The sequence below is a fragment of the Macaca nemestrina genome, chromosome 4 (genome assembly GCF_043159975.1).
Source record: "Macaca nemestrina isolate mMacNem1 chromosome 4, mMacNem.hap1, whole genome shotgun sequence".
In the NCBI taxonomy this organism is placed as follows: Eukaryota; Metazoa; Chordata; class Mammalia; order Primates; family Cercopithecidae; genus Macaca; species Macaca nemestrina.
The window spans coordinates 52,117,797-52,143,988 of NC_092128.1; the positions used below are offsets into that span (position 1 = coordinate 52,117,797).

Genomic DNA, 26,192 nt, shown 5'->3' on the forward strand with positions numbered 1-26,192 from the left:
CAGTGGCTCATGCCTGTAATCTCAGCACTTTGGGAGGCTGAGGTGGGCAGATCACAAGGTCTGGAGTTTGAGACCAGCCTGGCCAACATGGTAAAACCCCACCTCTACTAAAAATACAAAAAAAACTAGCCGGGCGTGGTGGCAGCCACCTGTAATCCCAGCTACCTGGGAGGCTGAGGCAGGAGAATCGCTTGAACCCAGGAGGGCGGAGGTTGCAGTGAGCCAAGACCACGCCACTGCACTTCAGCCTGGGCAACAGAGCAGATTCCATTTCAAAAAAAAAGGAAAAGAATTGGTTTTCAATGTAATTCATGGATAGAATGACTGTTTCGAGGGAAACTACTAGAATTTGTCCCATGGATAATCATTTTTCAAGTACAGGTTGAGTTTCCCTCATCCAAAATTTTCAGAATCAGAAGTGTTATAGATTTTAGACATTTTCAGATTTTAGAATATTTGCATATACAGAATGAGGTTATCTTGGGAATGAGACCTAAGTCTAAATACAAAATTAATTTATGTTTCATATATTGTACATACAGTCTGAGGATAATTTTATTTAATATTTTAAGTAATTTTGTGCATGAAACCAAATTTGTGTACACTGAACCATCAGAAAGCAAAGGTGTCATTATCTCAGCCACCCATGTGAACAATCTGTGGTTGTTCAGCATTACCACCATTCCTGACTCCCAATTCATATGCTACCAATAAGCCATCATTTTTTACTTGTATTCACACATAAGTACTCAACAGTAAAAAATATGACATACCATTAATACAATAAAAAATAATGTGTTTGGGGTAACTAAGCAGCACAGCAGCATCCCCAGAGTACCTGCACCGGCTGCCAAACAAGAGCAACCACAAACAATGGCAGGCCTGCAGTCTTCCACCTACAATGCTGTGTTCTGATTAAAGTTACTGTACGTCATACACTAACCCCTTCGGGGATGCTGAATAAGCTGTTGTGTGCCTGCATTTTGACTGTGAACCATCACATGAGGTCAGATGTGGAATTTCCACTTGTGCCATCATGTTGGCGCTCAAAATGCTTTGGAGTTTGGAGCATTTCAGATTTTCAGACTAGCAATGCTATAGATTAAACTCCTCAATTTACTAAACTATTTACACTTTTGCACTGAAACTGTTCTCTACACTCACTACTTTGAATAGGGTAAAACACAGCAAAATGTGCTGAGGAAAAGTAAAATGAGCTACCAGTACAGTTGAAATCACATCAGTCTAAAGTCTGTTAAAATACTGCAGGCTAGGCCGGGCACACTGACTTACACCTGTAATCCCACCACTTTGGGAGGCCAAGACAGGCAGATCACCTGAGGTCAGGAGTTCGAGACCAGCCCGGCCAACGTGGTGATACCTCGTCTCTACTGAAAATACAAAAATTAGCTGGGTGTGGTGGCAGGCACCTGTAGTCCCAGCTACTCCGCAGGCTGAGGCATGAGAATCGCTTGAAACTGGGAAGCAGAGGTTGCAGTGGGCCGAGGTCACACCACTGCACTCTAGCCTGGGCGACAGAGCAGGACTGTGCAAAAAAGAAAAAAAAAAACCTTGGGCTGTTTTTTTCACACAGATTTCTTCTCTGATAATGTGAGGCCTCAGGCAGGGCAGAGCCCCAGAAAGAGAATGAACAGGGCAAGAGACCTGGCTGTGGAGTTGGCTCTACGCCAGTCATTTGGGTGATCTGAACCAAGTGCTGTTACTTCTGTGCGCCTGCATGTTTTCATCTATCAAATGGGTGACTAGGATCTAACTGAAAAGGGAATAGACTATATACAAGTGTAAGGCAGTTTTGAAAGTCAAAAATCCCCACTAAATGATTAAGATTGTAGAGGGTTAGGGTTTCTCATACACTTCTACAATTAAACACACTTAGGTGCATTTCTGAGGTGTTGCACCGATGAAAGCTATTAATGATATAAAAATCATTATTTTGATTCACATATAGATAACTGGTTTATTCTACTCTAAAATCTTGGCTAATGCTTCAGTCATAGGTCACCAGGCATTAGGGATGAGGGAATGGGACAATCAGTGAAAACTCTTGATTTAAAGAGCATGAGCGACTGATGCATGAAAGATACCACCCATAGAGCCAAAATAATGAAATGAGGCTTCAGGAGACTAAAGAGGTCATTTTCACCAAGACCTCTGAGGTGTACACAACTCAACCCAGAGAGAAAACATAATCCAGTGAGTCAGGCTGGGAGAGGACCTGTGTTCCACACAGAAGGGGAGGGGTCAGGGATGCGAACACTCATCACTGTTTTACAAAAGTGAAGAAATAAGGAGTCAGCTCAGGCTGCTCTGCTGTCAGATTTTAGGATTCATCTATTGCATAAGGCACATTGTTCTATGATGAGGTAAAGCACAACTTAAATTTCTTGAAAACAGATTTTCAACATAAACGTAAGATTTCTTTAAATAATTATAGAGTTTTTAAGACAAATATAATAATATACAATTCTTGGAAGGATGCACAAACTACTTACTATACAGACTGGATGCTGTTGAAGCAGCAGGAAGACAGACTTACTTTTCACCTTATGCCCCTGTGAAGTATTTGCATTTTCTATTTTTATTTATTTATCTATTTATTTATTATTTGAGACGGAGTTTCACTCTTGTTGCCCAGACTGAGGTGCAAATGGCGCAATCTCGGCTCACTGCAACCTCCACCTCCCGGGTTCAAGCAATTCTCCTGCCTCACTCAGCCTCCCAAGTAGCTGGGATTATAGGTGTGTACCACCATATCGGGCTAATTTTTCTTATATTTAGTAGAGACGGGGTTTCACCATGTTGATCAGGCTAGTCTTGAACTCCTGACCTCAAGTGATCCACCGGCCTCATCCTCCCAAAGTTCTGAGATTACAGGCGTGAGCCACTGCACCCAGCCAATTCTGAACTTTTTAAACCATGAGCATGTTTTACATAGTTTAAAAAAAAAAACTTTTAAGAAATACCAATTGAAGTCTACTGTGAATTAACATCTTAGATGCCATATTATACTGCCGTTCTTACTGTAATAGGCATCTAGTACATACTAATGCCATCACACATCTCTCAATTAGAATTTGGCAAATGAAGATGCTCACGTTAAATGACTGACATTTACAGATTAGACTAACCAAAAGTCAGTCATCAGTTCCTCTATAACCTATGCCTCTTTTCATGATCCACTGTGGCTTCACTGCATGTACTCACAACAGGTTTACAGTGCCTACTATGTAGTAATTAGAGTAGTGGCAATAACAACTATACTGTATTAACCTGTCAGTTGCCATAATAATGGTTGAGATTTTACACAAAAGGTTCTTTAAATTTCAATAGTAAGGCTGGACAAAACTTACCTATCAATTACATAAAAGTTGTCACCATCGTCACCTTGATCAATTACATGCTCCCCATCTTTGACCAATTTTTCAAACATGGCATCTAATACTTGAGACATCTGCTCCTATTTTTAAAAAAGATGGGATATAATCTTTACGTTTATCTAGGACATGTTTTCTTAAGTAACCATAATTATATTTCTGTGAACAAGTCCAAAGAAATGGAAATATCATAACTACCATTAAATGTTGTCAGAAAAACACACAGTAGTCTTTCTTACCACATACAAATAATTATATTACAAATATATAAAAATGATTATATACTTTCATATTCAGTATTTGAATGAAAGTAATTATAATTAGTCTGTTTCAGAATATTTGCAACTATCACCACTTTAAAATGAAAATTTAACCACCAAACCACCACATACCTTGTGAAATATAATCTTAGCAACTAAAAGGATCAGGTTAGTAAGGAATTATTTCAAATTTCTTTTAAAGATACCCATTTTTAAAAACTTCCTTAGTCATCACTAAAATCTGTGTACAGATAACCTAAATACTTGGTGAATTTAGATCCTGATTCCAATCTTCTTTTTGGTTTAGCACCAAAATAAAAACAGAACAAAATAGAAAAACAACAAAGCGAACCAAAAATGACTGTGGCAAATAATATGTCACTATTCACTGTCACTAAGGTTGGCTTCAAGCTGCAACCACTGGGCTCACTAGGGCAGATTTGTCAGAAACATCAAAAATATTATTCAACAACTAATTAAACTATGTAAAATGTTTATTCTGCCAAAGTGTGATTGACAAGGCTCAAGGATAAACTTCAAACTAATAAGAATAAACTAGGAGGTGAAAGAAATCTTTAATCAGAACAAATACCAGAATAATTCAAAGAACTTTGAAAAGACAGAATAAATGGATATGAGGAAATAATACAATATAATGGAAATCTAAAGACGTAGAAGGTTATTTGTTCTGCTACTTATTAGCTCTGAGCCCTTGGTCAGGTCACTCCTTATGGGTATACAAAAGGTGTAATGCTAACTGCCCATGCCAAAATCAATTACTATTATACATAAATTAAGGAGTTGAAGATAGATTCAAAGAGGAAAAAAGATGCAAGTGGAAAACACAGGTTGAAGAAACAAGATATTCTGGATAGAGAGGATAACAGATCACATGTGATTCTCTTCCTTTTGAGACCACATGAAAATGTTACAAGGCATATGAAGATATGAATCTACAATTGTATAGAGTACAGGAAGGGAAAACCGATGGATGAGAGAGTTTCAGGGCGAAGGTAAGTAACATGTGGCAGAGAGAGCTGCCCCAAGTAGCACAGGTGAGACTGCAGTGTGGAGGGGCCAATATGCCTTGTGGAGCACCAGGAGGCTCCCAAAAGTGGGTAACACCTGGCTCTGCCGGCGTGGGACTGAGACAAAAAGCTAAAAACAAGCGGACTGATTTAAAGTCCTGCAGAGATTAGTTGACACCTTCCTTCAAAATCCCTCTACCCTAATACAGAATGCCTAGCAGCCAAATGTGGACTCTCAACTCTTCCCAGACAAAAGATCAGAGAGAAACTAAACAAATTAGAACTAGAACAGATACGGTGAACACTGGTGCCCTAGAACAAAAACCTTCACTTGGTAGGACTTAGGGGTTCCCCAATGTAACAGCTGGCTCCCTGTCAGCTCAAGCTAAACAGTGCACTGGTTGACAGACCTGCCCTACTTACCCAGAGCTCTAAATCAGCTTTATGTTGCTCCCCTGGTAGCCCACAAGACTAAGATAAACAGCAAAATGACAATACATGAAATAGATATTTCAGGAATCAGAGAGAGCTTTTGCAGAGACATTTAAGATGATATACCCATGAGACCAAAAAACAAAATAGGATAGTTAGGAAAAGAGCAAATCAGAGAAAAATGTGTAGCTTGGAAATCAAAAATATGATGGTCTTTTTTTTTTTTTTTTTTTTTTTTTTTTCCTTTAAAACAGATTTTTTTTTGGCAGGGTGCAGTGGCTCATGGCTACAATCCCAGCACTTTGGAGGCCAAGGCAGGCAGATTGCTTCAGCCCAGGAGTTTGAGACCAGCCTGGACGACACGGCAAAACCCTGTCTCTACCAAAACAAACAGCTGGGCACGGTGGTGCACACCTGTAGTCTCAGCTACTCGGGAGGCCGAGGTCGGAGGACTGCTTGAGTCTGGGAAGTTGAGGCTTCAGTGAGCTGTGATCACACCACTGAGTTCCAGCCTGGGCAACAGAGTGAGACTCTGTCTCAAAAAAATGAGCAGTCTCAGCCACTCAGGAGAGGCCGAGATTGGAGGACTGCTTGAGCCTGGGAGGTTGAGGCTCAAGTGAGCTGTGATTGCTCCACTGCACTCCAGCCTGGGCAACAGAGTGAGACTCTGTCTCAAAAGTAAAAAATAAAATAGACTTTTTTAAAGCAGTTTTAAGCTCATAGGAACACTAAGCAGAAAATACAGACATACTCCACATATCCTCTGCCCCCCACACATGGCACAGACTACCCCATGATAAACATCCTCCACCAGAGTGGCAAATTTGTTACAAGTGATGAATCTACACTGACATCATTATCATTCGAAGTCCATAGTTTATATTAGGGTTTGCTCTTGGTGTTGTACATTCTATGCGTTTGACAAATGTATAAAGACATGTATCCACCATTACAATTTCTTTAAAGGTAAATAAAAGAGAAAGAAGATAAATCACCAAACACCTCAAAAAAAAAGTCAATAAAGAGATGAAAAGAAAGGAGTGTCAGAGACAGTAACAGAGAAAACAAAAAGGAGGAAATATAAACAATACAGGATGAATTTTGTAGACCCAAAGGACACAGGTTTTCAGACCAAAATGGCACACTCAAGTACCCAGCACAATCAATGACCATAAATCCCCACACTAGGATGAAAGAATGTGTTTTTAGAACACTAAAGATAAAAGATCCGCAAAGCTTCCAGAAAAGAGAAAGGGGGATTCTTAGAAACATGAAAAGTTACTCAACTTCTCTCAAAATGAAGAGAAATCCAAATTCAAATCGAAATGAGACGCCACTTTTCACTCGCCAGATTCAAAAAGATACAAATGTTAAAATATCACACTGTGTTGGAGACCGTGTGGGAAAAGAGGCATTCTCACACAGACTTCTGGTGAGAAGGTAAAATGGAACAAACTCTAAAAAAGCAATTTGTCAAAATTTAATAAAATTTCAGATATGCATAATCTTCTACCTCACTGTTCCTTTTCTAGGAAGTTATTACATAGCTATTTATAAAATGCATCACCATTTTTCTTTGCATCACAATAGCAGAAGACTGGAAACAAACTACTAGTTTATCAACAGGGCACTGGATAAATAAACTGTCATAGATTCATTCACCAAAAAGCCCTGCTGCTGTAGGCATATAGGGATTTTCAGACACCTTTCTTTCAAAGGAGTCACTGGCAGCGAGAGAACACTAAAAGAAGGGTAATCAAGAAATGTGAAAACCTGCAATGGGGGAATTTCAGGAAACAAGGCATTTAGGTGACAGAAAAAAAGACCTATATGAGAATACATCAGCTATCTTCTGTTCAAACCATGACATCAGTAGTTCTAGAGGCCATAACTGGGACTGTTGGGTGGAAGTTTCATGAAGGTTTTGGCACAATGTAAAGACCTGCCCAGGAATGAGAGCTGTCTAGCAGTGACAAGGGCTGCCTTGCAAATAATTTTGCCTTTTCCAGAATGTTAAATAGTTGGAATCATGCAGCACACAGCCTTTCCACATTGGCTTCTTTCACTTAATATTATGCATTTAAGGTTCTTCCATGTCTTCCATGTCTTTTCATAACAAGATCACTCATTTTGTCCACTGTCTAGATGTACCACAGTTTATTTATCCATTCACATACTGAACAACATCTTGGTTGCTTCCAAGTTCTGGCAATTTTGAATAAAGCTGCTACAAATAGCTGTGTACAGGTTTCTGTGTGGACCTAAGTTTTCAACTCCTTTGAGTAAATACCAAGGAGCATTACTGCTGGAGAGGATGGTAAGAGTATGTTTAGTTGTAAGAGACACCACTAAACAATCTTCTAAAGTGACTGTACCATTTTGCATTCTCACCAACAATGAGTTCTTAAACCACCTATGTTCACCAGCATTTGGTGCTGTCAGTGTTCCGAATTTTGGCCATTCTAATAGATGTGCAATAGTATCTCATTGTTGTTTTAAGTTGCATTTCCCTGGTGACATGTGATGTGGAGCATCTTTTCATACGCCATTTGTGTATCTTTTTCAGCGAGGTATCTGTTAACATCTTTGGTCCATTTTTTAATCTGATGGTTTACTACTGTTGAGTTCTTTGTATATTTTGGATAACAGTCCTTTATCAAGCTGTGTCTTTTGCAAATATTTCCTCCCAGTCTGAGACCGTCTTTTCATTCTGCTGACGTGTCTTTTGCAGCAAAGAAATTTTTAATTTTAATGAAGTCCAGCTTATCAATTCTTTCTTTCATGGATGTGCCTTTGGTGTTACATCTAAAAAGTTATCACAAAATCCAAGGTCATCTAGATTTTCTCCCATGTTATCACCTAGGAATTTTATAGTTTTGTATTTTACATTTAGATCTGTGGTCTATTTTGAGTTAATTTTTGTGAAGAATATAAGGTCCATTTCTAGATTCATTTTTCAGAAGTCGAGTTTTTCCAGCACCATTTGTTGAAAAGAAAGACTATCTTTACTTCATTGTGTTGCCTTTGCTTCTTTGTCAAAGATCAGTTAACTTCATTTAAGTGGGGCTGTTACTGGGTTCTCTGTCCTGTTCCACTGATCAATTTGTACATTCTTTTGCCAATACTATACTGTCGTGATTACTGTCACTTTATACTAAGTCTTGAAGTCAGTTAGTATTAGTACTTTAACTTTGTTCTTTTCCTTCAATATTGTGTTAGCTCTGCTAGGTCTTCTGCCTCTCCAAACTTCAGGATCAGTTTATTGGGATTGCAGTGAATCTACAGATCAACTTGGGAAAAACTGACGTCTTGACAATACTAGGTCTTCCTATCCACGAACATGGAAATCTCTCCATGTATTAAGTTCTTCCTTGATTTCCTTCATAATTTTATAGTTTTCCTCACATAGATCTTATACATATTTTTGTTAGATTTACATCTAAATATTTAATTTTGGGGGGATAGTATGGTATGGTATTTTTAATTTCAAATTCCACTTGTTCACTGCTGATATAAAGGAAAGTGATTAACTTTTGTATATTAACCTTGTATCCTGCAACCTTGTTATAATCACTTACTAGCTCTGGAAGCCTTTCCCATTTTCTACTTAATCATGTCATATGTGAAAAAAGACAGGTACATTTCTTCCTTCTCAATACATTTCACTACATTTTCTTGTCTTATTGCATTAGCCAAGACTTTTAGCACTATGTTGAAAAGGAGTGGTGAGAGGGAACTACAAATTTGTTGAGGTGAACTTCACATAACATAAAATTAATCACTTTATCTTCCTTTTTTAAAATTGTAACTATCCTGGTGGGGATGAAATGGTATTTTCCCATTTCTAAATTGGAAATTTTGTCTTTTTACTGTTGAGTTGTGTTACTTATGTATTTTGGATACCAGATCTTTATCAGATATATGATTGGCAAATAATTTTCTCTTCTGCAGACTGTCTTCACTTTTTAAAATAATGCCCTTTGAGGTACAAAAATGTTACATCTGTGTGAAGTCCTATTTATCTCTTTTTTCTTTTCTTCTTATGCTTTTGGTGTCTAAGAGTCCAATGCTAAATATAAGACCATAAAGACTTACTCCTATGTTTTCTTCTAAGAATTTTATAGTTTAAGCTCCTATATCTTTGGCCTTTGATCCCTTCTGAATTAACTCTGGTATATGCAAAGGAGTCCAGCTTTCTTCTTTTGTGTGTGGATATCCTGTGATATCCAGTGATTCAGCACCATTTGTAGAATAAACTATTCTTTTTCTATTGAATGGTCTTAACACTCTTGTGGGAAAATCAATTGGCTATAAGTATATATGTTTATTTCTAGATTCTCAATTCCATTCAATTGTTCTATATGTCTACCCCAGCCCAGTATATTGTTTTGATTACTGTAGCTTTTCAATAAGTTTAAAATTAGGAAATGTGAATCCTGCAACTTTGTTCTTCTTTTTAAATATTGTTTTGGTTACTTGGAATCTGCTGTTATATGTACAATTATAACATAGTGGCAACAGCAAAACATTAATGTGTTATCATGATTTAGCTTTATAATACATAAAAGCTACTGGTTTAAACTTGTATAAACAATACTGATGAACATATTTTTAAAAAAGAATATAGAACCTCTATAAATACTGATATATTGTTAAATTTGAAAAGAACAGGGCAGGCCAGGTACGGTGGCTCACGCCTACAATCCCAGCACTTTGGGAGGCTGAGGCGGGCAAATCACTTGAGGTCAGGAGTTCCAGACCAGCCTGGCCAACACAGCGAAACTCCATGTCTACTCAAAAAACAAAAATTAGCTGGCCATGGTGGTGCACACCTGTAGTCCAACTACTCGGAAGGCTGAGGCACGAGAATCACTTGAACCCAGGAGGCAGAGGTTGCAGTGAGCCACGATCATGCCACTACACTCCAGCCTGGGCAACAGAGTAAGACTCTCCAAAAAAAAAAAAAAAAGAAGAAAGAAAAGAAAGGAAAGAAAGGAAAGGAAGAAAGAAAGGAAGAAAGGAAGAAAGGAAGAAAGAAAAGAAAGAAAGAGAGAAAGAGAGAAAGAGAGAAAGAGAAAGAAAGAGAGAAAGAGAGAAAGAGAGAAAGAGAGAAAGAGAACAGGGCATAACAGTGTGTTAATTTTGTTGCCACCAAAATTTGAAAAAGAATATACTTGTATGTGTATTGCATGACCCTGGAAAAATATACAAGATAGTACTAAAAGAACGTGCTCCTAAAAAACTGGGTTTCTGAGAGGCAGAGGTGGAAAGGAGATTTCCTTTCACTGACTACTCTTTTGTTCTTTTTGAATGTTTGTCAATTTTACATGTATACTGATTTATATTTTTCAATTAACTAAAAAAACTCTAATTAAACTGAGAACATAATTTTACATCTTCATACGGGCTAAGAAAAACTTTCGGAAGAATGATGATGATGGGTTTGCAGGAAGTGATTTTCATCGCCTTCTCGGGTCCCTGTGTGAGTTCTGGCATCTTTTTGCGGAACAGCAGCCAAGGTTGAAGATGAAGCCAAGGTAGCAGTGAAACAGACCTTTCTTGATGTAGTGCTAATTGGCCCCACAGCGACCACTCTACCCAAATGAGTTCATCAACTCAGGCAACATATGGTCACCTATCAAAATTATAAAAGCTGATTAAATGATTTACTAATATTTTGTTTTGCTTGCTATTTATATGTTGACTTTTTTAAGGCAGGTAGAGGGTGAACATCAGCTTTATTGATTGGTTCTGACTCTAAATGTCAAATGGGGAAAAAAGATGAAATAAATTGCTACATTAACTATTTTGTGATGTTGGAATTAGCTGCATTTGAAAACATTATAGAACTGAAGAATTCATACATGGATATATGAAAAAGCAATTCCTGATAAAATACAGACAGGTGTCTGTTCTAGTCAATCAAAATGTAATTTCCCCATAATTATGCACAGAGTGAAAAGAACTTAGGAAATATTTAATATGCAGAGGCTTATCATGATGACTGACAACTACTGTAGGAAATCCACATTTAATTCTCCTACAGAATGCCAATTCAAGACTGAGCTCAGTAAAGGGCTCTGACTCACTTAAGAAATAACAATTTACTCTTCATTAATGAAAGAGCCTATCATATAGCCTAAGAAAATTGTTTCAGTTAGCCTCAAATTAGAAATATTTCAGAAGGAAAATGGCCTACTGAGTGGAGCATTAAAATATTCATGAAAAGAATATCTTCAAAGAGATTAATAATTATAAATGCTGTGCTCAACATATGAATATACAGCTCTCCAAGGAAAAATTTTCTGAAGTCTAGGAAGTGCAAGATTTTCAAGACAAATAATGACTTCAGGAAATTCAAATGAGATAGTAGACACAAAGCCAAGATCATTCTTCTTGCTAATTAGTAGTTTCCCCTTCCTCCTTCAAGTTTTCCCATTTCAGGAAAAGGTAGCAACTTCACAGTCACTCCAGCTAGACACTTTCCTTCAGTCCCCAACTAAATCGATCACCAAGTACCAAATTCTGCTAATCCTTTTTTGTGAAACCATTCTTTTCTGTCTGTCCCTTTCCCCCTTCCCTGGAGTTCAGACCCATTTCTTTTCCCTAGATCATGACCTGGTTTTCTACTGGGCTCCACTCTTTTGTTCTTGTCTGCTTCCCCCATTTTTCTCCCCTCTTTAACTCCTCCTCGACATTACCACCAAAGTGACCTTAGAAAAATCTGATAGTTACTTTCTCTGACTAAAATTCTTCAGCTGTGCCCATTGCCTACAAGGTAGTCCAGTGCCACAGCACAGCATTCAAGAAAGAATGGGCCTTCCTGATACAGCACCCATATCTTGGCTCCATCACTCCCATCACAAGATGGAGGCCATCCATCACCGGACGGTTGCCACTTTAGGCTCTAGTGATAATACTCTGTACTTTTCCTCACCTGGTGATTCCCTCCTCATTTTCGGGGGCACAGCTCAGTGACCTCTCCAGCTTTTTGAACCATTAAGGTAAGCTAAGAGACAGACATCTTCTCACCGTGCCCTGACCATATTACAGCATGTATCATGTTTTCCCAACATGCTTTGCAGATGTGTTTGTACCCTCATTAAATTATAAATTCCAAAAGGACAACAACCATCTCTAAATATCTCTGTGGCCTCCAATACCTTAAACAGGTCTTGAAACAGTGAGTAGTCAAGAAATTAAAATGAAAGGAGCTGCATGATAAGCAGATTATCTGAGCTGAATATGTAATTCAATTAAAACACTTTTGGGTTACTGTAAATAATGTGTATTATAAAAAACTAGAAAGCTGTTTTATAGTATGAGCTTAAACTAAAACCACCAATCTGCCATGTTTTGGGCTAAAAGTCTTATTCCAGGTGGTAATTTGTTGAGAAAAATAAATTTTACTTACTTACATCCTATATCATCTCTGGAAGGATTTAAATAGTAAGGGAGTAATTCAAGGTGGTCTGAGCTCAAATTCAAAAAAGGGTCTTTTGAAAACTACTATGTAAATACATTTGCTTCTTCTCTATAAAACATTCGATCGTGACAATTCAGAAACTGAATTTTTTTCCCTCTGTGAGCTGGTTTTTAAAATACATATTGAAGACTTTCAGCAAAGCAGTGAAAAAAGTCTAGAACACTCCTATGTTTACAAAATAATCACACTAAGCAAAGATGCTCCTTGCCAGACTATATTAGCAAAAGCTTTCTTAAATATTAGTACTTTTAAATGCAACCAAAATTTTCACAATGCTTTTAAAGAGCTAAAGTTGAAATAGCAAGGAAGATCAATTTAATTTAAAAAACAGAACAGAAAAAATGACATCCCAAGAAAGCATAACTAGCAATGATTTCATTTATGCCTGTGTATCACTTAACCCTACAGACATCAGAAGTTCACGACTTAGTCCCCGCTGAAGCATTAAAATACTGGTTCACTGAATAGGAAAGCATGCAAACATAACATACGTAACAGCAACCAAATACTGAACTTGAACATTTTCACATTTAGCTCTAGTCCTTGGTATTCAAAGTATGCTGTGGGTCAAGAACATCAACATTACCTGGGAACTTGTGAGAAATGCAGACTTTTCAGGCTCCACTCCAGACCATGAGAATCCAAATCTGCATTTTCACAAGATCCCCTGATGATACATCAGCATATTAAAGCTTGAGAGCACTGTTCTTGGTGACCTCTGAAATTCTCCCATGTAAAGTTCTAATCAAAAAATAAAGAATTCTTGAATAAAGCCTACCTCTAAGTGTAAAACTAAGGATTGATTTTACCACTGCCTTCTGTGTGACTCTGGAGCAAAAGAGTTAAATACTACATTGGTCCTTCATTTGCGATGTGATCATGTAATCCACAGGCTAGCTTTGATACCAGCTCAGGGTACTGAACCAGGTCTTTGCTTCCTCAGCACTAACTCCCACTGCTGCTAAGTGATGGTACTCGGTAAATATGCCTTGAATGAACTGAGCAAAGAAACTTGAATGGACAAGGATATATGAGGGCCACTCTGAACTAATGAATTCATACCATGAGACTGTAACTATGTTCAAGGGTTTGGCTTAACTTTTTTTTTCTTCTCTTTTTTTTTTTTTGAGACGGAGTCTCGCTCTGTCACCCAGGCTGGAGCACAGTGGCAAGATCTCGGCTCACTGCAAACTCCACCTCCTCCCGGGTTCATGTCATTCTCCTGCCTCAGCCTCTCAAGTAGTTAGGATTACAGGCGCCCGCCCCAATGCCTGCCTAATTTTTTTGTATTTTTTTAGTAGAGATAGGGTTTCACTGTGCTAGCCAGGATGCGCTCGATCTCCTGACCTCGTGATATGCCCACCTCGGCCTCCCAAAGTGCTGGGATTACAGGCATGAGCCACCGTACCCGGCCTGGCATAACTTTTAACAAGACTTGAGTTAGATATTATTTAAACACCATCATTTTATTACAAATAACAAATCTATCCGAAACTATTATTTAGGATTAAATATGTATACTTAGATAACTAGAAAAGTGTCAGAGGTGCATGAACCAGAGCAACTCCATCTTGAATAGGAGCTGGGTAAAATAAGGCTGAAACCAACTGGGCTACATTCCCAGATGGTTAAGGCATTCTAAGTCACAGGATGAGACTGAAGGTCAGCACAAGATACAGGTCATAAAGATCTTGCTGATAAAACAGGTTGCAGTCAAGAAGTCGGCCAAAACCCACCAAAACCAAGATGGCCACGAGAGTGACCTCTCGTCATCCTCACTGTTAACACTCCCACCAGCACCATGACAGTTTACAAACGCCATGGTAACATCAGGAAGTTACCCTATATGATCTAAAAAGGGGAGGCATGAATAATCCACCCCTTGTTTAGCATATCATCAAGAAAGAACCATAAAAATGGGCAACCAGCAGCCCTGGGGGCTGCTGTCTCTATGGAGCAGCCATTGTTTTATTCCTTCACTTTCTTAATAAGCTTGTTTTTAACAATCACTTTACAGACTCACCCTGAATTCATTTTTGCGCGAGATCCAAGAACCCTCTCTTGGGGTCTGGATCAGGACCTCTTTCCAGTAACAAAAGGATAAAGCATTCTTGTCTCAGTCCCATGTTTTCTTTTGAGAGCCTAGTGCATGTAGAGAGCCGCGAGCCATCTGCTACGTAAAGAGTGAAGCAAAGGTACAAAAGACACAGTTCCTGCCCTCAGACAATGGACAGATGAAGTGACTGATGGATCCTGGGTCTGGTCAAATTCAGGTCTGTCAAAGCCAGTAATGGAGCCTCAGAGACGGACAGACAAACTTGTAATGTGTGGACCTAACATAAATCTCCAAAGTCACACAATGTACTGTGTTCCTGGAAGACACAATATAAACATAAATTATACTAGAAACAAAGGAGATTTTAAAAATATTTGAGTGTAAATATGACACAGTATAGAACTGGTATGATGCCGTACCTGAATCTTTACAAAAATGTCCTTTTTAAGAAGACCTCATTTTAAAAAGAGCAGGTCTTGAGTTAATGCTTCTCCTCTAGGACATCACCAAAAACTCAAAGATGCTGAGTTTGACCAAAGAAAAAGCAGAGGTAAGTCACAAAAGTTGACTCTATTTTCACACTTGGAATATGGCAGCAGAGGTTTGCTCCTACATGACTATATAGCAATGACTAAGCATAATCTGAGATGAAGGAAGCAGAACATGTACATCACAGTGCAAGGCAAAGTTTGAACAGCACACACACTCATACCAAGAGTGGGTATTCTAGAAATACCAAACCCAAAGATTAGAGATTTCCAAATCCTTATAAAGAACGAACAAACAAACAAACAAACAAAAAACCCTCACCTTAAAGTCAAGTTTAATGTTACTTTTAATCTATCTAATATAGAGTTTATACACATTCAAATATAATTACTATTACTGGCTGTAAAGAGAAACAATCCTGCGTGGGCCCTGAGCATCCCTGCATATCCCTGCTGGGTGCAAAGAGTGCAAGGTCCTAACCTCTTTTTACCTGGGCCATAGTATCTTGAGAGATGAGATAACATCTTCCATAGGACACACACCTCAGGCTTGTTTACTTCTTGCTCCAACAGCAGTATATTCCCCCAAACTCAATATTCCTCTCCTGCAGTTCAACCTACTGTGCATGCAAGCATCTGCAAGGGGGCCTTTACCATCACCCCAGGGTGATGTCAGCTTACAAAAAGGGCAAAACTCAAGACCCTGCACAGTTCTTGACACTGTCACTGCGGGAAAAAATATCCATTTATATTATTAAGATTTATCTTACCGGATCCAGATTCTTAAACAGCAGGATGTCTTTGCAAGCCTCTTGCAATCTATTTCTTTGATCATCAGTTTTTGGATGTATAATCTAAAAGGACACCAGATTTAAAAAACAAAGACATTAGCCAATACCATCTCACTCAAAGAGACTTAAAAAACTAACAAAAATCAGAACCAATGTTAGAAAGAAGAACTGTTAGTGTTCAAGTTCACTTCAGATTGGTGCTGAGATTCACTTTTGGTGACTGGTAATTATGAGCCTACTAAGTAGAGGAACATAATTCACCTTGTGGAGGGGGGAGGTTGGTATCTATTCATCAATATAGCACCGAAATGTTTTTCAAAAGCATATTTTCCCCTAGGTTAGCTAGTTCATTATGTACAGAACTGTGACTGACTAGGAAGACCCCAAAGCTCCCAGCCAGTGGGGACCCGTACAAAAGGACAACAGGTGTCAGCAGCTACAATGAAAATCTGGACTGCTGTCATTCTGTTTCTACTGAGCTTAACACTCTTTCAGGATGTAGTTCTTTCTTTCGAATCTTGATAAGGTCCCTGAAAGCAAGTAAAACGTTTAAATGTATAAGGCACTATACATTTAAATATATTTTTACACATGTGGTATGTACCTGCCCCACAGCAAGCAAGTGATTTTTAGAAGGGAGTAAGCAATCATGCACTGCCACTCCAAGACAGTATGTGTTCCAGAGAAAAAAAGAGTCCAAGGAGGCTGGCTGGTGCACTGATTTTACAAGGAACTCAAGGAAACTAGTGTGCTATATTCTCACTAAACTTGTATTCTAGAGGGTGAAGAGTGGCAGAATGCCTTGTGTGTAAGTGTGGCTTGCCATCTCTCGAGTCTCTTTTCACGAGCAGGAGGCTCAACTGACTTGGACCAAAAGGTCCACTCTTTTGTGAACATGAGCAGTTTGTAACTATGAAATGAGTTAGAGGGGCAAGGGTAGTCCTAAAAGCAGCAGACAGGGAGTTGGTTTCCTGAAGACCTATACACCACCCTTTCCTGTTCCAATGCTCACTCAAAGAGTGACGACGAGAGCTGATGGGCAGGTGCCCTGCCTCTTCAGGCAGCCGGCCCCACCATCAGAGCTCACAGAATCAGGCAGCAGTGGAGTTTACAGCCACAAACATCAAAAGTCACAATGGGGAATTTAAATCCGCATTTCAAACCATATCAGATGGCTAAAAAATAATGAAAATTATAAGCCTGAAAAGAATTGAGGAAATTTATAGTATCGATACATTATCTATATGTAAACTATTGATATGTAGACCATTTATCTGCATTATGTATAGACTACGTGAAAGAACTATGAGCTAGTGAGAGAAAGGGTCACTGCACTTTCCCCTCTAAGGTAAGGTAGATGTAAACCTTTGTTTACTATCTGCCCAATATTCATCTCAAACTAGAGTCTAAGATGACACACAAACACAGACAAAGCAGATCCCGGGGCCTCCTCATCCACTGCTGCACAAGTAACCTTTACAATTTAGGTATTAACCAAATCACACCAACCAAACTTCACTTCCTCCTACTTCAAATAAGGAAGGCTAACACACTAAAACAAAACAGAAAATCATTTCTTACTTCACAAAATCCATCCAGAACTTCAAACCGAAGCAACTGAGATGTCTGCCTGCTGAGAAGCTCTGTTCTCAGAAAGGATAGGGGGGAGAGTGCATCAGTATCACGTGCCCGCTTCGCTCTGATCAATTTCAGGTCGTTCTCCCCACCCCTTTCAATTCCTATACGCCTTCACACAGAAATCCAGCTTTTTCCTCTTCTCTCTTCTTCCTGCTACCTCTCTTACCAATGACCACTTGTACCTTTTTTTTTTTTTTTTTTTTGAGACAGAGTCTCACTCTGTCGCCCAGGCGCTGGAGTACAATGGTGCGATCTCGACTCACTGCAACCTCCGCCTCCCGGGTTGATGTCATTCTCCTGCCTCAGCCTCCCGAGTAGCTGGGACTACAGGTGCCCGCCACCACACCTAATTTTTTTTTGTATTTTTAGTAGAGACGGGGTTTCACCGTGTTAGCCATGATGGTCTCAATCTCCTGACCTCATGATTTGTCCGGCTCGGCCTCCCAAAGTACTGGGATTATAGGTGTGAGCCACCACGCCCGGCCTCTTTTTTTTTTTTTTTTTTTTTTTAAGACAGAGTCTTGCTCTGTCACCCAGGCTAAAGTGCAGTGGTGCGATCTCGGCTCCTTGCAACCTCCGCCTCCTGGGTTCAAGCGATTCTCCTGCCTCAGTCTCCCAAGTAATCCCAAGCTGGGATTACAGGTGCCCGCCACTGCGCCCAGCTAATTTTTGTATTTTTAGTAAAGACCTCGTGATCCACCCACCTCGGCCTCCCAAAGTGCTAAGATTACAGGCACGAGCCGCCGTGCCCGAACCAATGACCATTTCTAAGTAGTCTTTGTTTCTCTGCCCCACCTCCATCACTATGGTCTACTGCTCTCCTCCTGTTTCCCTTTTCCCTTACCCTGCCATTACTCCTCAGCACCCAGAGTCCACTCTCTGTAATTAACCTCGTCAGTAAAATCCCTCTTCGCTGGGGAAAGTAAACAGTCAGAAAGCAGGTGCAGTCTCTGACACTGCGGCTCCTCTGCACTGTAGCCACGTGCTCTGAAGATGCTCTCCCCCATTTTTCCTCTGGGGCTTGGCGTGATCCCACCTCAGGGATCTGTCTCTGGGTCACTGAGGCCTCAGCAATATACCCAAACTGTGATTTTAGTGTACCAGAGGCCACTTTGGTTTTCATTAAAATTCATTCCTGACTTCAGATAAAAATGTTATTTGTTAAACAAACGTAGCATAAATACATGCCAGGTACTATTTTAAGGCTTTACTAATATTAACTCATTTTATCCTAGTGATAGATCCCATGAAGCAAGTTAAGAAATTTAGAGTTAAGGAAATCAACTTGCCTAAATCACTTGTCCAGTGTCATCCAGTCCATAAGGTACAGAGCAGGATTCATGCCAGCCAGGCCAGCTACAGATTCTATACTCTAAACTAGGGACCAGCAAACTACACCTGCAAGCAAAGCTGTTTTTGTATGTATGGCTTCTACGCTAAGAATAATTTTACATTTTTTTAATGACTGGGGGAAAAAAAAATCAAACAAATGATAATATTTCCTGACATATAAAATCTATATTAAATTCAAATTCAAATGTCATAGTTTTAATATAACACAACAGACGTGCCTTTCATTGATGTATTACCTACAGCTGCTTTCAAGCTACTACAGCAGAACTGAGTAGTTGCAAAGTAGTTGACTCCTCAAAACCTAAAATATTTACTCTCGGAAAACAGTGCATTTTTCAGTTAAAAAAAAAAAAAAACTTTACCAAAAAAAGTTTGCCAACTTCTGCTCTAAATTTTTGCTGCCTTTCCATTAAAAAAAAAAAGAAAAGAAAACCAGTTAATAAGTAAGGTTTAAACTTAGACATTTTCTTTAAAGAACACTGTATATCGACTGGGTACAGTGGCTTACGCCAGTAATCCTAACTTTGGGAGGCAAAGGTGGGTGGATCACCTGAGGCCAGGAGTTCAAGACCAGCCTGGCCAACAGGGCGAAACACCATCTCTACTAAAAATACAAAAATTAGACAGATATGTGGTGGTGCACACCTGCAGTCCCAGCTACTCAGGAGGCTGAGGCATGAGAATCGCTTGAACCCAGGAGGCAGAGGCTGCAGGGAGCTGATATTGTACCACTGCACTCCAGCCTGAGTGACAGAGCAAGACTGTCTCCAAAACAAAAAAAAAAAAAAAAATCAAAAAACAGAAAACAAAAACAAAAACAAAACAAACAAACAAACAAAAACACTGTATCTATGTTGTTAGGCAAGAGAAATCTATACAAGATATTTTCGTATTTGTCCCATCCATTCTCCACACGGAGCTGAAAATAATCTTTCAAAAATTTAAATCAGGATACTCCCTTCTCCAGCTTAAAACCTCAATGGACTCCATCACGTTTGGTGAGAATTAAATCCCCATTCCTTCCTTCTCTACCCTCACTGCAGCCATCTGGCCCAGCTCCACCTGCCTTCCCCGATGCCAGGCTCAGCTCCATCTAAAATGCCCTAAGGGGCTTCTGGCAAGACTCTCTGCCTGCCCATCCTTCCAGCCTCACCTCAAGGATGCTTGTTTCAACCATTCCAGAGTATCAGAGCCCCTGCTGGCTTGGGGCTTGTGTTTGGATCCGTACAGTGTTTCGCTGTTTCCTTAGCATTTCATGTTTTTTAACTTTTCATTAATGTATTCACTTGTCTGCTTCTCTCTCTAGACTGTAAGCTCCAAGAGGGCAGAGATTTGTCCATTTGCTCACCACTTTACATCTAGCACCAGACCAGATATGCAGATGGAACTCCAAAAAATTTTTATGGAGAAACATAGAAATACTCTACCCTTAAGTTTATCAATTGTTCTCTACCAGTTTCTACATGCTAGATTTAGAAAACCCTTAAATTTTCATTTATTAAAGGCATTCCAACTAAAATCTGTTATTTTCCAAAATGAGTCTTAAGTATTTACATTTTCTTTGAATTCGTATCAGAGGATAAATTTCTGTTTATACTACAGACTTAAGGATTTGGTGAGTCTCAGAAGTAATATAAAATGTCCAAATGAAATGTAATTTTATCACAACACAGTATACATTTTCCTTATAGATATTTCCCAATATGCTTCTGGATCTAAATAATTTTGAAATCTGTAATAATCATTCCCAAGCATGTGGTGTGGTATGCCTCATAGTTTTTGAGACCAAAATAAGTACAATTTTTAGTAACACATTTAGAGGAGAGAATATTCAACCTAATTGATAACCTAAGGTACTTTGCTACAATCAAACATATAATTAATACATTAAATACCAAAAAAAACTATCAAAAATAACTTTAAAAAGTGTTACAGGGGACAGCTCTTACGGTAAAGGCCCAACCACAAAGATTCCTCCTCCTCTAGTAACTGTCCTTATTTATAGAAGTGGTTCCCAAGTAGGTTGGACTTTTTGACCCTGGCCCTACCCTGGGCCAAAGCTGGGTGCATCAGAAACTCTTGGGAAGTTGGAATTTTGAACTGAAAGACACAGTAACAGAGATGAGTAGCTGAGCCCCTTTCAAAGACACTATGCTAAGTCTTACACTCTGGCTCTTGATGGACCCCAGAGGCGAGCTGGCTCCTGCCTGCCAGGCCTACAGCTTGGCCTTTGAATGCTTTCTGCAGTTCAATATGATCTCCAAGCATTTGTCTGATAATCTCTCCCCAGTGTTTTCTTTTTCACCTTTGTCTTGATAGGGTTAGGTTTTACACAGCCAAATGAATCTTAACTGGTATAGCCTCCCCAACAAAACTGTTAGAAATTAGCTGGAGTGAACCTGCCAAAACACTTTATTTACCTCATGAGTTAAATGGCAGCTAAAATTCAAGGCCTAACAGCTTTTGAATCAATGAGATACTGCATATTGTTTTTAAACTGTATTGCAAATGTTCATTAATTTAGATTTTTATTAATTTAAACCAGCTCATCTCGATTGCTCTTATCCCAATTACTAAATTTTATCATATCCATTTATACACACATATAAAGAATGCATGTTATCTTCAATGCCACCCAGTACTGTTTCTGCTAGATACAGTATACGGGTATAGTAAAGTATATGGTAGGCAAGGTCTAGTTTTTCAGACTATACAGAGGGGTAACAGTACATCACAGATTAGTAAAAATACCTTAATCCTAAACATCATTTCCAGGCTAGGATTTATAAACTTCATGAAAATAACTGAAGTTCTAATAGTGAGAAATGAGCTTCCACAACCCTGGTAGTGGGAATCCCCATGGGTCCAGGAATAAAATGGGATTTCAAGATCTTCCATGTTGTAAGCCTCCTGATACCACTGGATTTTACATATGTTTCAAGGAGCTTAATGATGTAATGACTTAGGGACGTAGTATCTGCTTCTCCACAAGAAACCTCAATCTTACTTAAGTACTATTCAGAGCTACAAAAATAAGTTTTTGTTTATACTGTTTAAGGCCAAAGAAACAAGAGGCACTTTTGCAACATACGTACTCAAAAAAAGGGGAGGAGGGTGGTGCAGAAATTTAATTACTTTCCATTTCCAGGCATAGTTATCTCTTAGTTTACTTTTTACTAAATAAACAATAGAACTGAGCTGAAAGACATAGCTTAAAAACTGCTGAAATCACAGGGGACAAATTCTTACAAAAACATTAGGGCCTGCAAGAAGTCAGCTGCTGAGCAAACGATGAAGACTCACAGATTTAAAAAATAATCCTAACTGCTGTACTGACACACTGGATGTGATTTTACTGTGATTTGTTTGTTTCAGAGTAACTTTCTGTTGTTATAAATTAAGAGTAGTAGAAGGTCTTTCCCAGTATTTTTGTTTACTAGAAACACTGTCTAAGAAAAATAATATTATCACTATGAGAAAGACAGCTGAAAACATTTTTCCTCACCAGGATATATTTTGTAAAGAGATAAAATATATCTCTTTATACTCTTCGGATAAAAATAATTCTGCAAGACTCAGCAGGAGTAGGCTATTGGAGATGAGACTAGGAAAAGAAATAGTCAAAATAATTCCATTATGTCTCCTGTTAACCTGAATGCCTGTTAACATCTTTTCTATGATCATTTTCCTTAGCTATGACAAGGGCATCAATTTAAAATTCATTCATTCAGTAAATTACATACCCTGGACTCTGCATCATCTTCTTCTTCATCAGGATTATAAGCTTCTGCACATACTATAAAAACAGAAATGAACATCTTAGATTGTTTCATCAAAAACCATACTGCAATGAGTACATCGTTAACACCTAATGAACAAAAAGAGTACCACGGTATAAAAAACCATTAATTCACCTCAACCAGGGGAAGCAGTCTACCCTCCAAAACTGGTTTCATATTGCAATTTATAATTTACTTAAAAATGAAGCTGTATTTTTGGGCATTGACACTTTCTGATTTTTCCCATTTAGAGAAACATAGCCTAAACCCTTTCATTTTCATTTCCAAGGCATAGTATCTAAACATTACCTAAAAGAACAGAAACAAAAGAAAAGGCTGTCTGCCATGAAATGATCAATTTAATCATATAGTTGTGACTAACTTTCACAAATTATACATAATCTAAATATTACAGAACAAATATTAACGTTTTGTGTATTTCAGGGACAAATATTAACATTTTGGATATTTCCTTCCAGTCTTTTTCTGGCTTGAGTTTATATTGCATATGCAACTTAAAAACCTGCTTTTTTCATTTAACACTATAAGAATTTTGCATGTCGTTGGAAACACTGTGTAAATACTGCATTTAAGGATTGCAGATTACCATATGCTGTAAATAACTACTTCTCCAATACTGAACATTTAGCTGGCTTATATTAAAACAACTTTGAAATAAACACTTTCATGCATCGATATTTGTCTACATTTCAGATTATGCTGTAGGCGTTATTCCCAAACTTATTTTGGGGGGCTAAATGGTATGAGAATTTTTAGGGCACATTTATCACCATGTTTCTTTCTAGAAGGGCTGTACCTATCCATTGTCCTATAAAAAATATGTAATAACACTTCCCTAACTGTACAACAGAATTGGATGCTATTGTTTAAAATCTTTGCCAATTTAAATAATTTAAAATTTTTTTTAAATTACTAAATTTGAACTATTTTCAAATGTTTATAGGATGACTGTATTTCCTCCTTTGTCCTTATCTATAGGAAATACCTGGTTTTCTTTTTGACTTAAATTAGTATTTTCATACCACTTTATCTGTCATATTACTCAATCATTTTATCCAATTTGCTTTTCAATTATAACTACAAGGTTTTTATAGATTATGCATGTTTATTTTTAATGTCATGACATCTATGAGGAAAGAAAATTTCCCAATGTGCTTTAAACCCAACATTAAACATCACAGAAGTATCACTTCTTTTGACCTCGAAAACCCTTTCCTTATTTGCAAATCTAAAGATTTACTTCTTTTTTCATTCAGTTGTTTAAAGGTAGAGCTTTTTACATGTACTATTTAATCTACATGGAGTTTATTCTGGCATAGATAAAAAATTTAAGTACAAAGAATAAATGAAAGGCTGACAAATGTCTTCCTAGGGCCCTCAGGGTGGCATCGAAAGTAGTATCATCTTTGGTACCACTATTCCCATTATTATACCATAAAACACTTTCTTTCCCCCAGGCACCACTCTATACACCTGGACCAGTGACTCTTAACCAAGTCCTATTGTGCCCTCCACAGGTGGGATTCCGCCTCTGTGACATTTTAATTGTCATAACTATAGGGGGTTAGAGGGACGCCACTAGCATCTACTGGGTACAGGCTAAGGATGCTGGAAACATCCTACGATGCACCAAACGCTCCGCCCTGAACAGAAAGAATTACCTGGCCCAAAATGTCAACAGTACCGAGGCTGAGAAACCCTGATCGAAAGTACATCATCTCATTCAACCTCACAACAACCTTAAGGTAGATGTTAATGTCATCACTTGACAGATGAAAGAGTAGGGCACAGGAAAGCCAAGATCATACATCCTAGTAAGTGACAGGACCCATATTTTATCCAGGATTGTCTGTCTTGACTCCAAAGCTCTTGCTCTTAACCACTATTCTACACATGACTGCTTTGGTGAATTTACCAGCATAATTCCTGGACATCAGCCTTCAGTCTCAGAAATGTAACAGAAATGGACCAGTCATGCAGAAGCAGGCTCACATTAAAGAATCTCACTGACATATGAAATCAGAATGCCAATTTACTAACTACCTTCCTGAATGAAGGATCGGACCAGCACAACTAGCTAGATCTCTCCCTGCTGGAAAACCAAAGCAGCAGCCAAGTCACTACTGAAAGATTGCTTGGTGAGCAAGAAATGGGAAACAGGAAACTTTGTTAAATAAATTGAATGTTTCATGGCATCAAGCTGGACAGCCTGAGGCACTCTATAGGGATGGCCCTGCCAATGTGTCCAGGATACTTTAACTGGGTTGGCTGCAACTCTCTAGAGAGCACAAGGACATCTACTTCTAAAGCTTAGCTCTCTAACTTTCTGTCCCCAGAGATGGCCAACTTCACAGGCAGGACTGCTACATAATTTGTATGGCCTAGTGCAAAACAAAACAAAACAAACAAACAAAAAAATCATATATGGAATTAAGACTTTCCAAAGGACAACAAGAGCAGAGCATTAAACCAAATGCACAGCCCTCGTGAGTGCAGGGCCCATGAAGCTGGCCGTGTTCATAGGATTGACACATTCAACGAGGTGGCAGTAGGCAGTAGGCAAGATATTTGGTTAAGATAACTTGTTTTACATATACACACCCACCCACCCTCTGTTGATCTTATTTTTTAATTACTGTTGATCTTAAATTGTTGATCTTAAATTTTAATTCACAGAAAGCAATCCTAATTCTCAAATTTCTAAATGCCTAGCCCCTAAGCCCTAACTAAAAATCATCTGGAGTAAGAATCTATTTTTTTTCCAAATACTTTATCAATCGTCTCAATATTATTACTTACCACCCTGTTGATTTGTGATATCCACTTTATCACATAGTATGTTTGTCCATATCTGGGCTATCTGTTTCATTGAACTACATATTGTGCCAATACTACAAGGACTTAGTTACTGACATTCCTGTTGCAATTGTTTCACTACATTAGAATTCATCTATCCCCACCTTCCATGGCCAAATCAAAATAAAGTATCTGCAGTTTTGTAAAGCTGTCATCGTGCCTTATAGCTCTTTATCATCACTTAAACTGTTTCTTCTGATTGGAACTCCCTCCAATCTCCTTTCCAAGCCAACCCTTCTCTCCAGACTCAACTAAAAGGTCAAATGGAGAGTCACATCTTGACCTTTCACCCACACAGAACTAATTCTGGAAACTCCACTTCTGTGCTCATCCTTTGCACTCTCGCAATACAGTGGGAAGAGCTCATTATTGTCATTTACCACACTGCATGCTTCCAAAGATGTTACAAGCTGCTTGCCTCTCCAGGCTGAGGCGTAGCCCTCCAGGGACCGACTGTATGCTCTTGTTCATCTCTGTATTTCCCTAGCACTGACCTGGCACATTGCCTACTAGCTCAAGGCACTTTTTTTTTTTTTTTTTTTTTTTTAAATAAATGGTTGGTGAACAAACAAGCTTGCAAGGTCCTTGAGAGCAGAGATGTCCTTTTTT

The 26,192-nt window shown here is 38.6% G+C and overlaps 1 protein-coding gene across 1 annotated transcript in view; it reads right to left on the reverse strand.

Moving 5' to 3' along the window:
* LOC105475318 (protein kinase cAMP-dependent type II regulatory subunit beta) overlaps positions 1-26,192 on the reverse strand; it is a 115,106-nt gene that overhangs the window by 17,964 nt on the left and 70,950 nt on the right. Inside the window, exons 3-5 of the mRNA XM_011730461.3 lie at positions 22,671-22,723; positions 15,916-15,999; positions 3,372-3,478 (exon numbers count right to left, since the gene is read on the reverse strand). Of these exons, the coding sequence (XP_011728763.1) occupies positions 3,372-3,478; positions 15,916-15,999; positions 22,671-22,723 (244 nt within the window). The remainder of the gene's footprint in view (positions 1-3,371; positions 3,479-15,915; positions 16,000-22,670; positions 22,724-26,192) is intronic.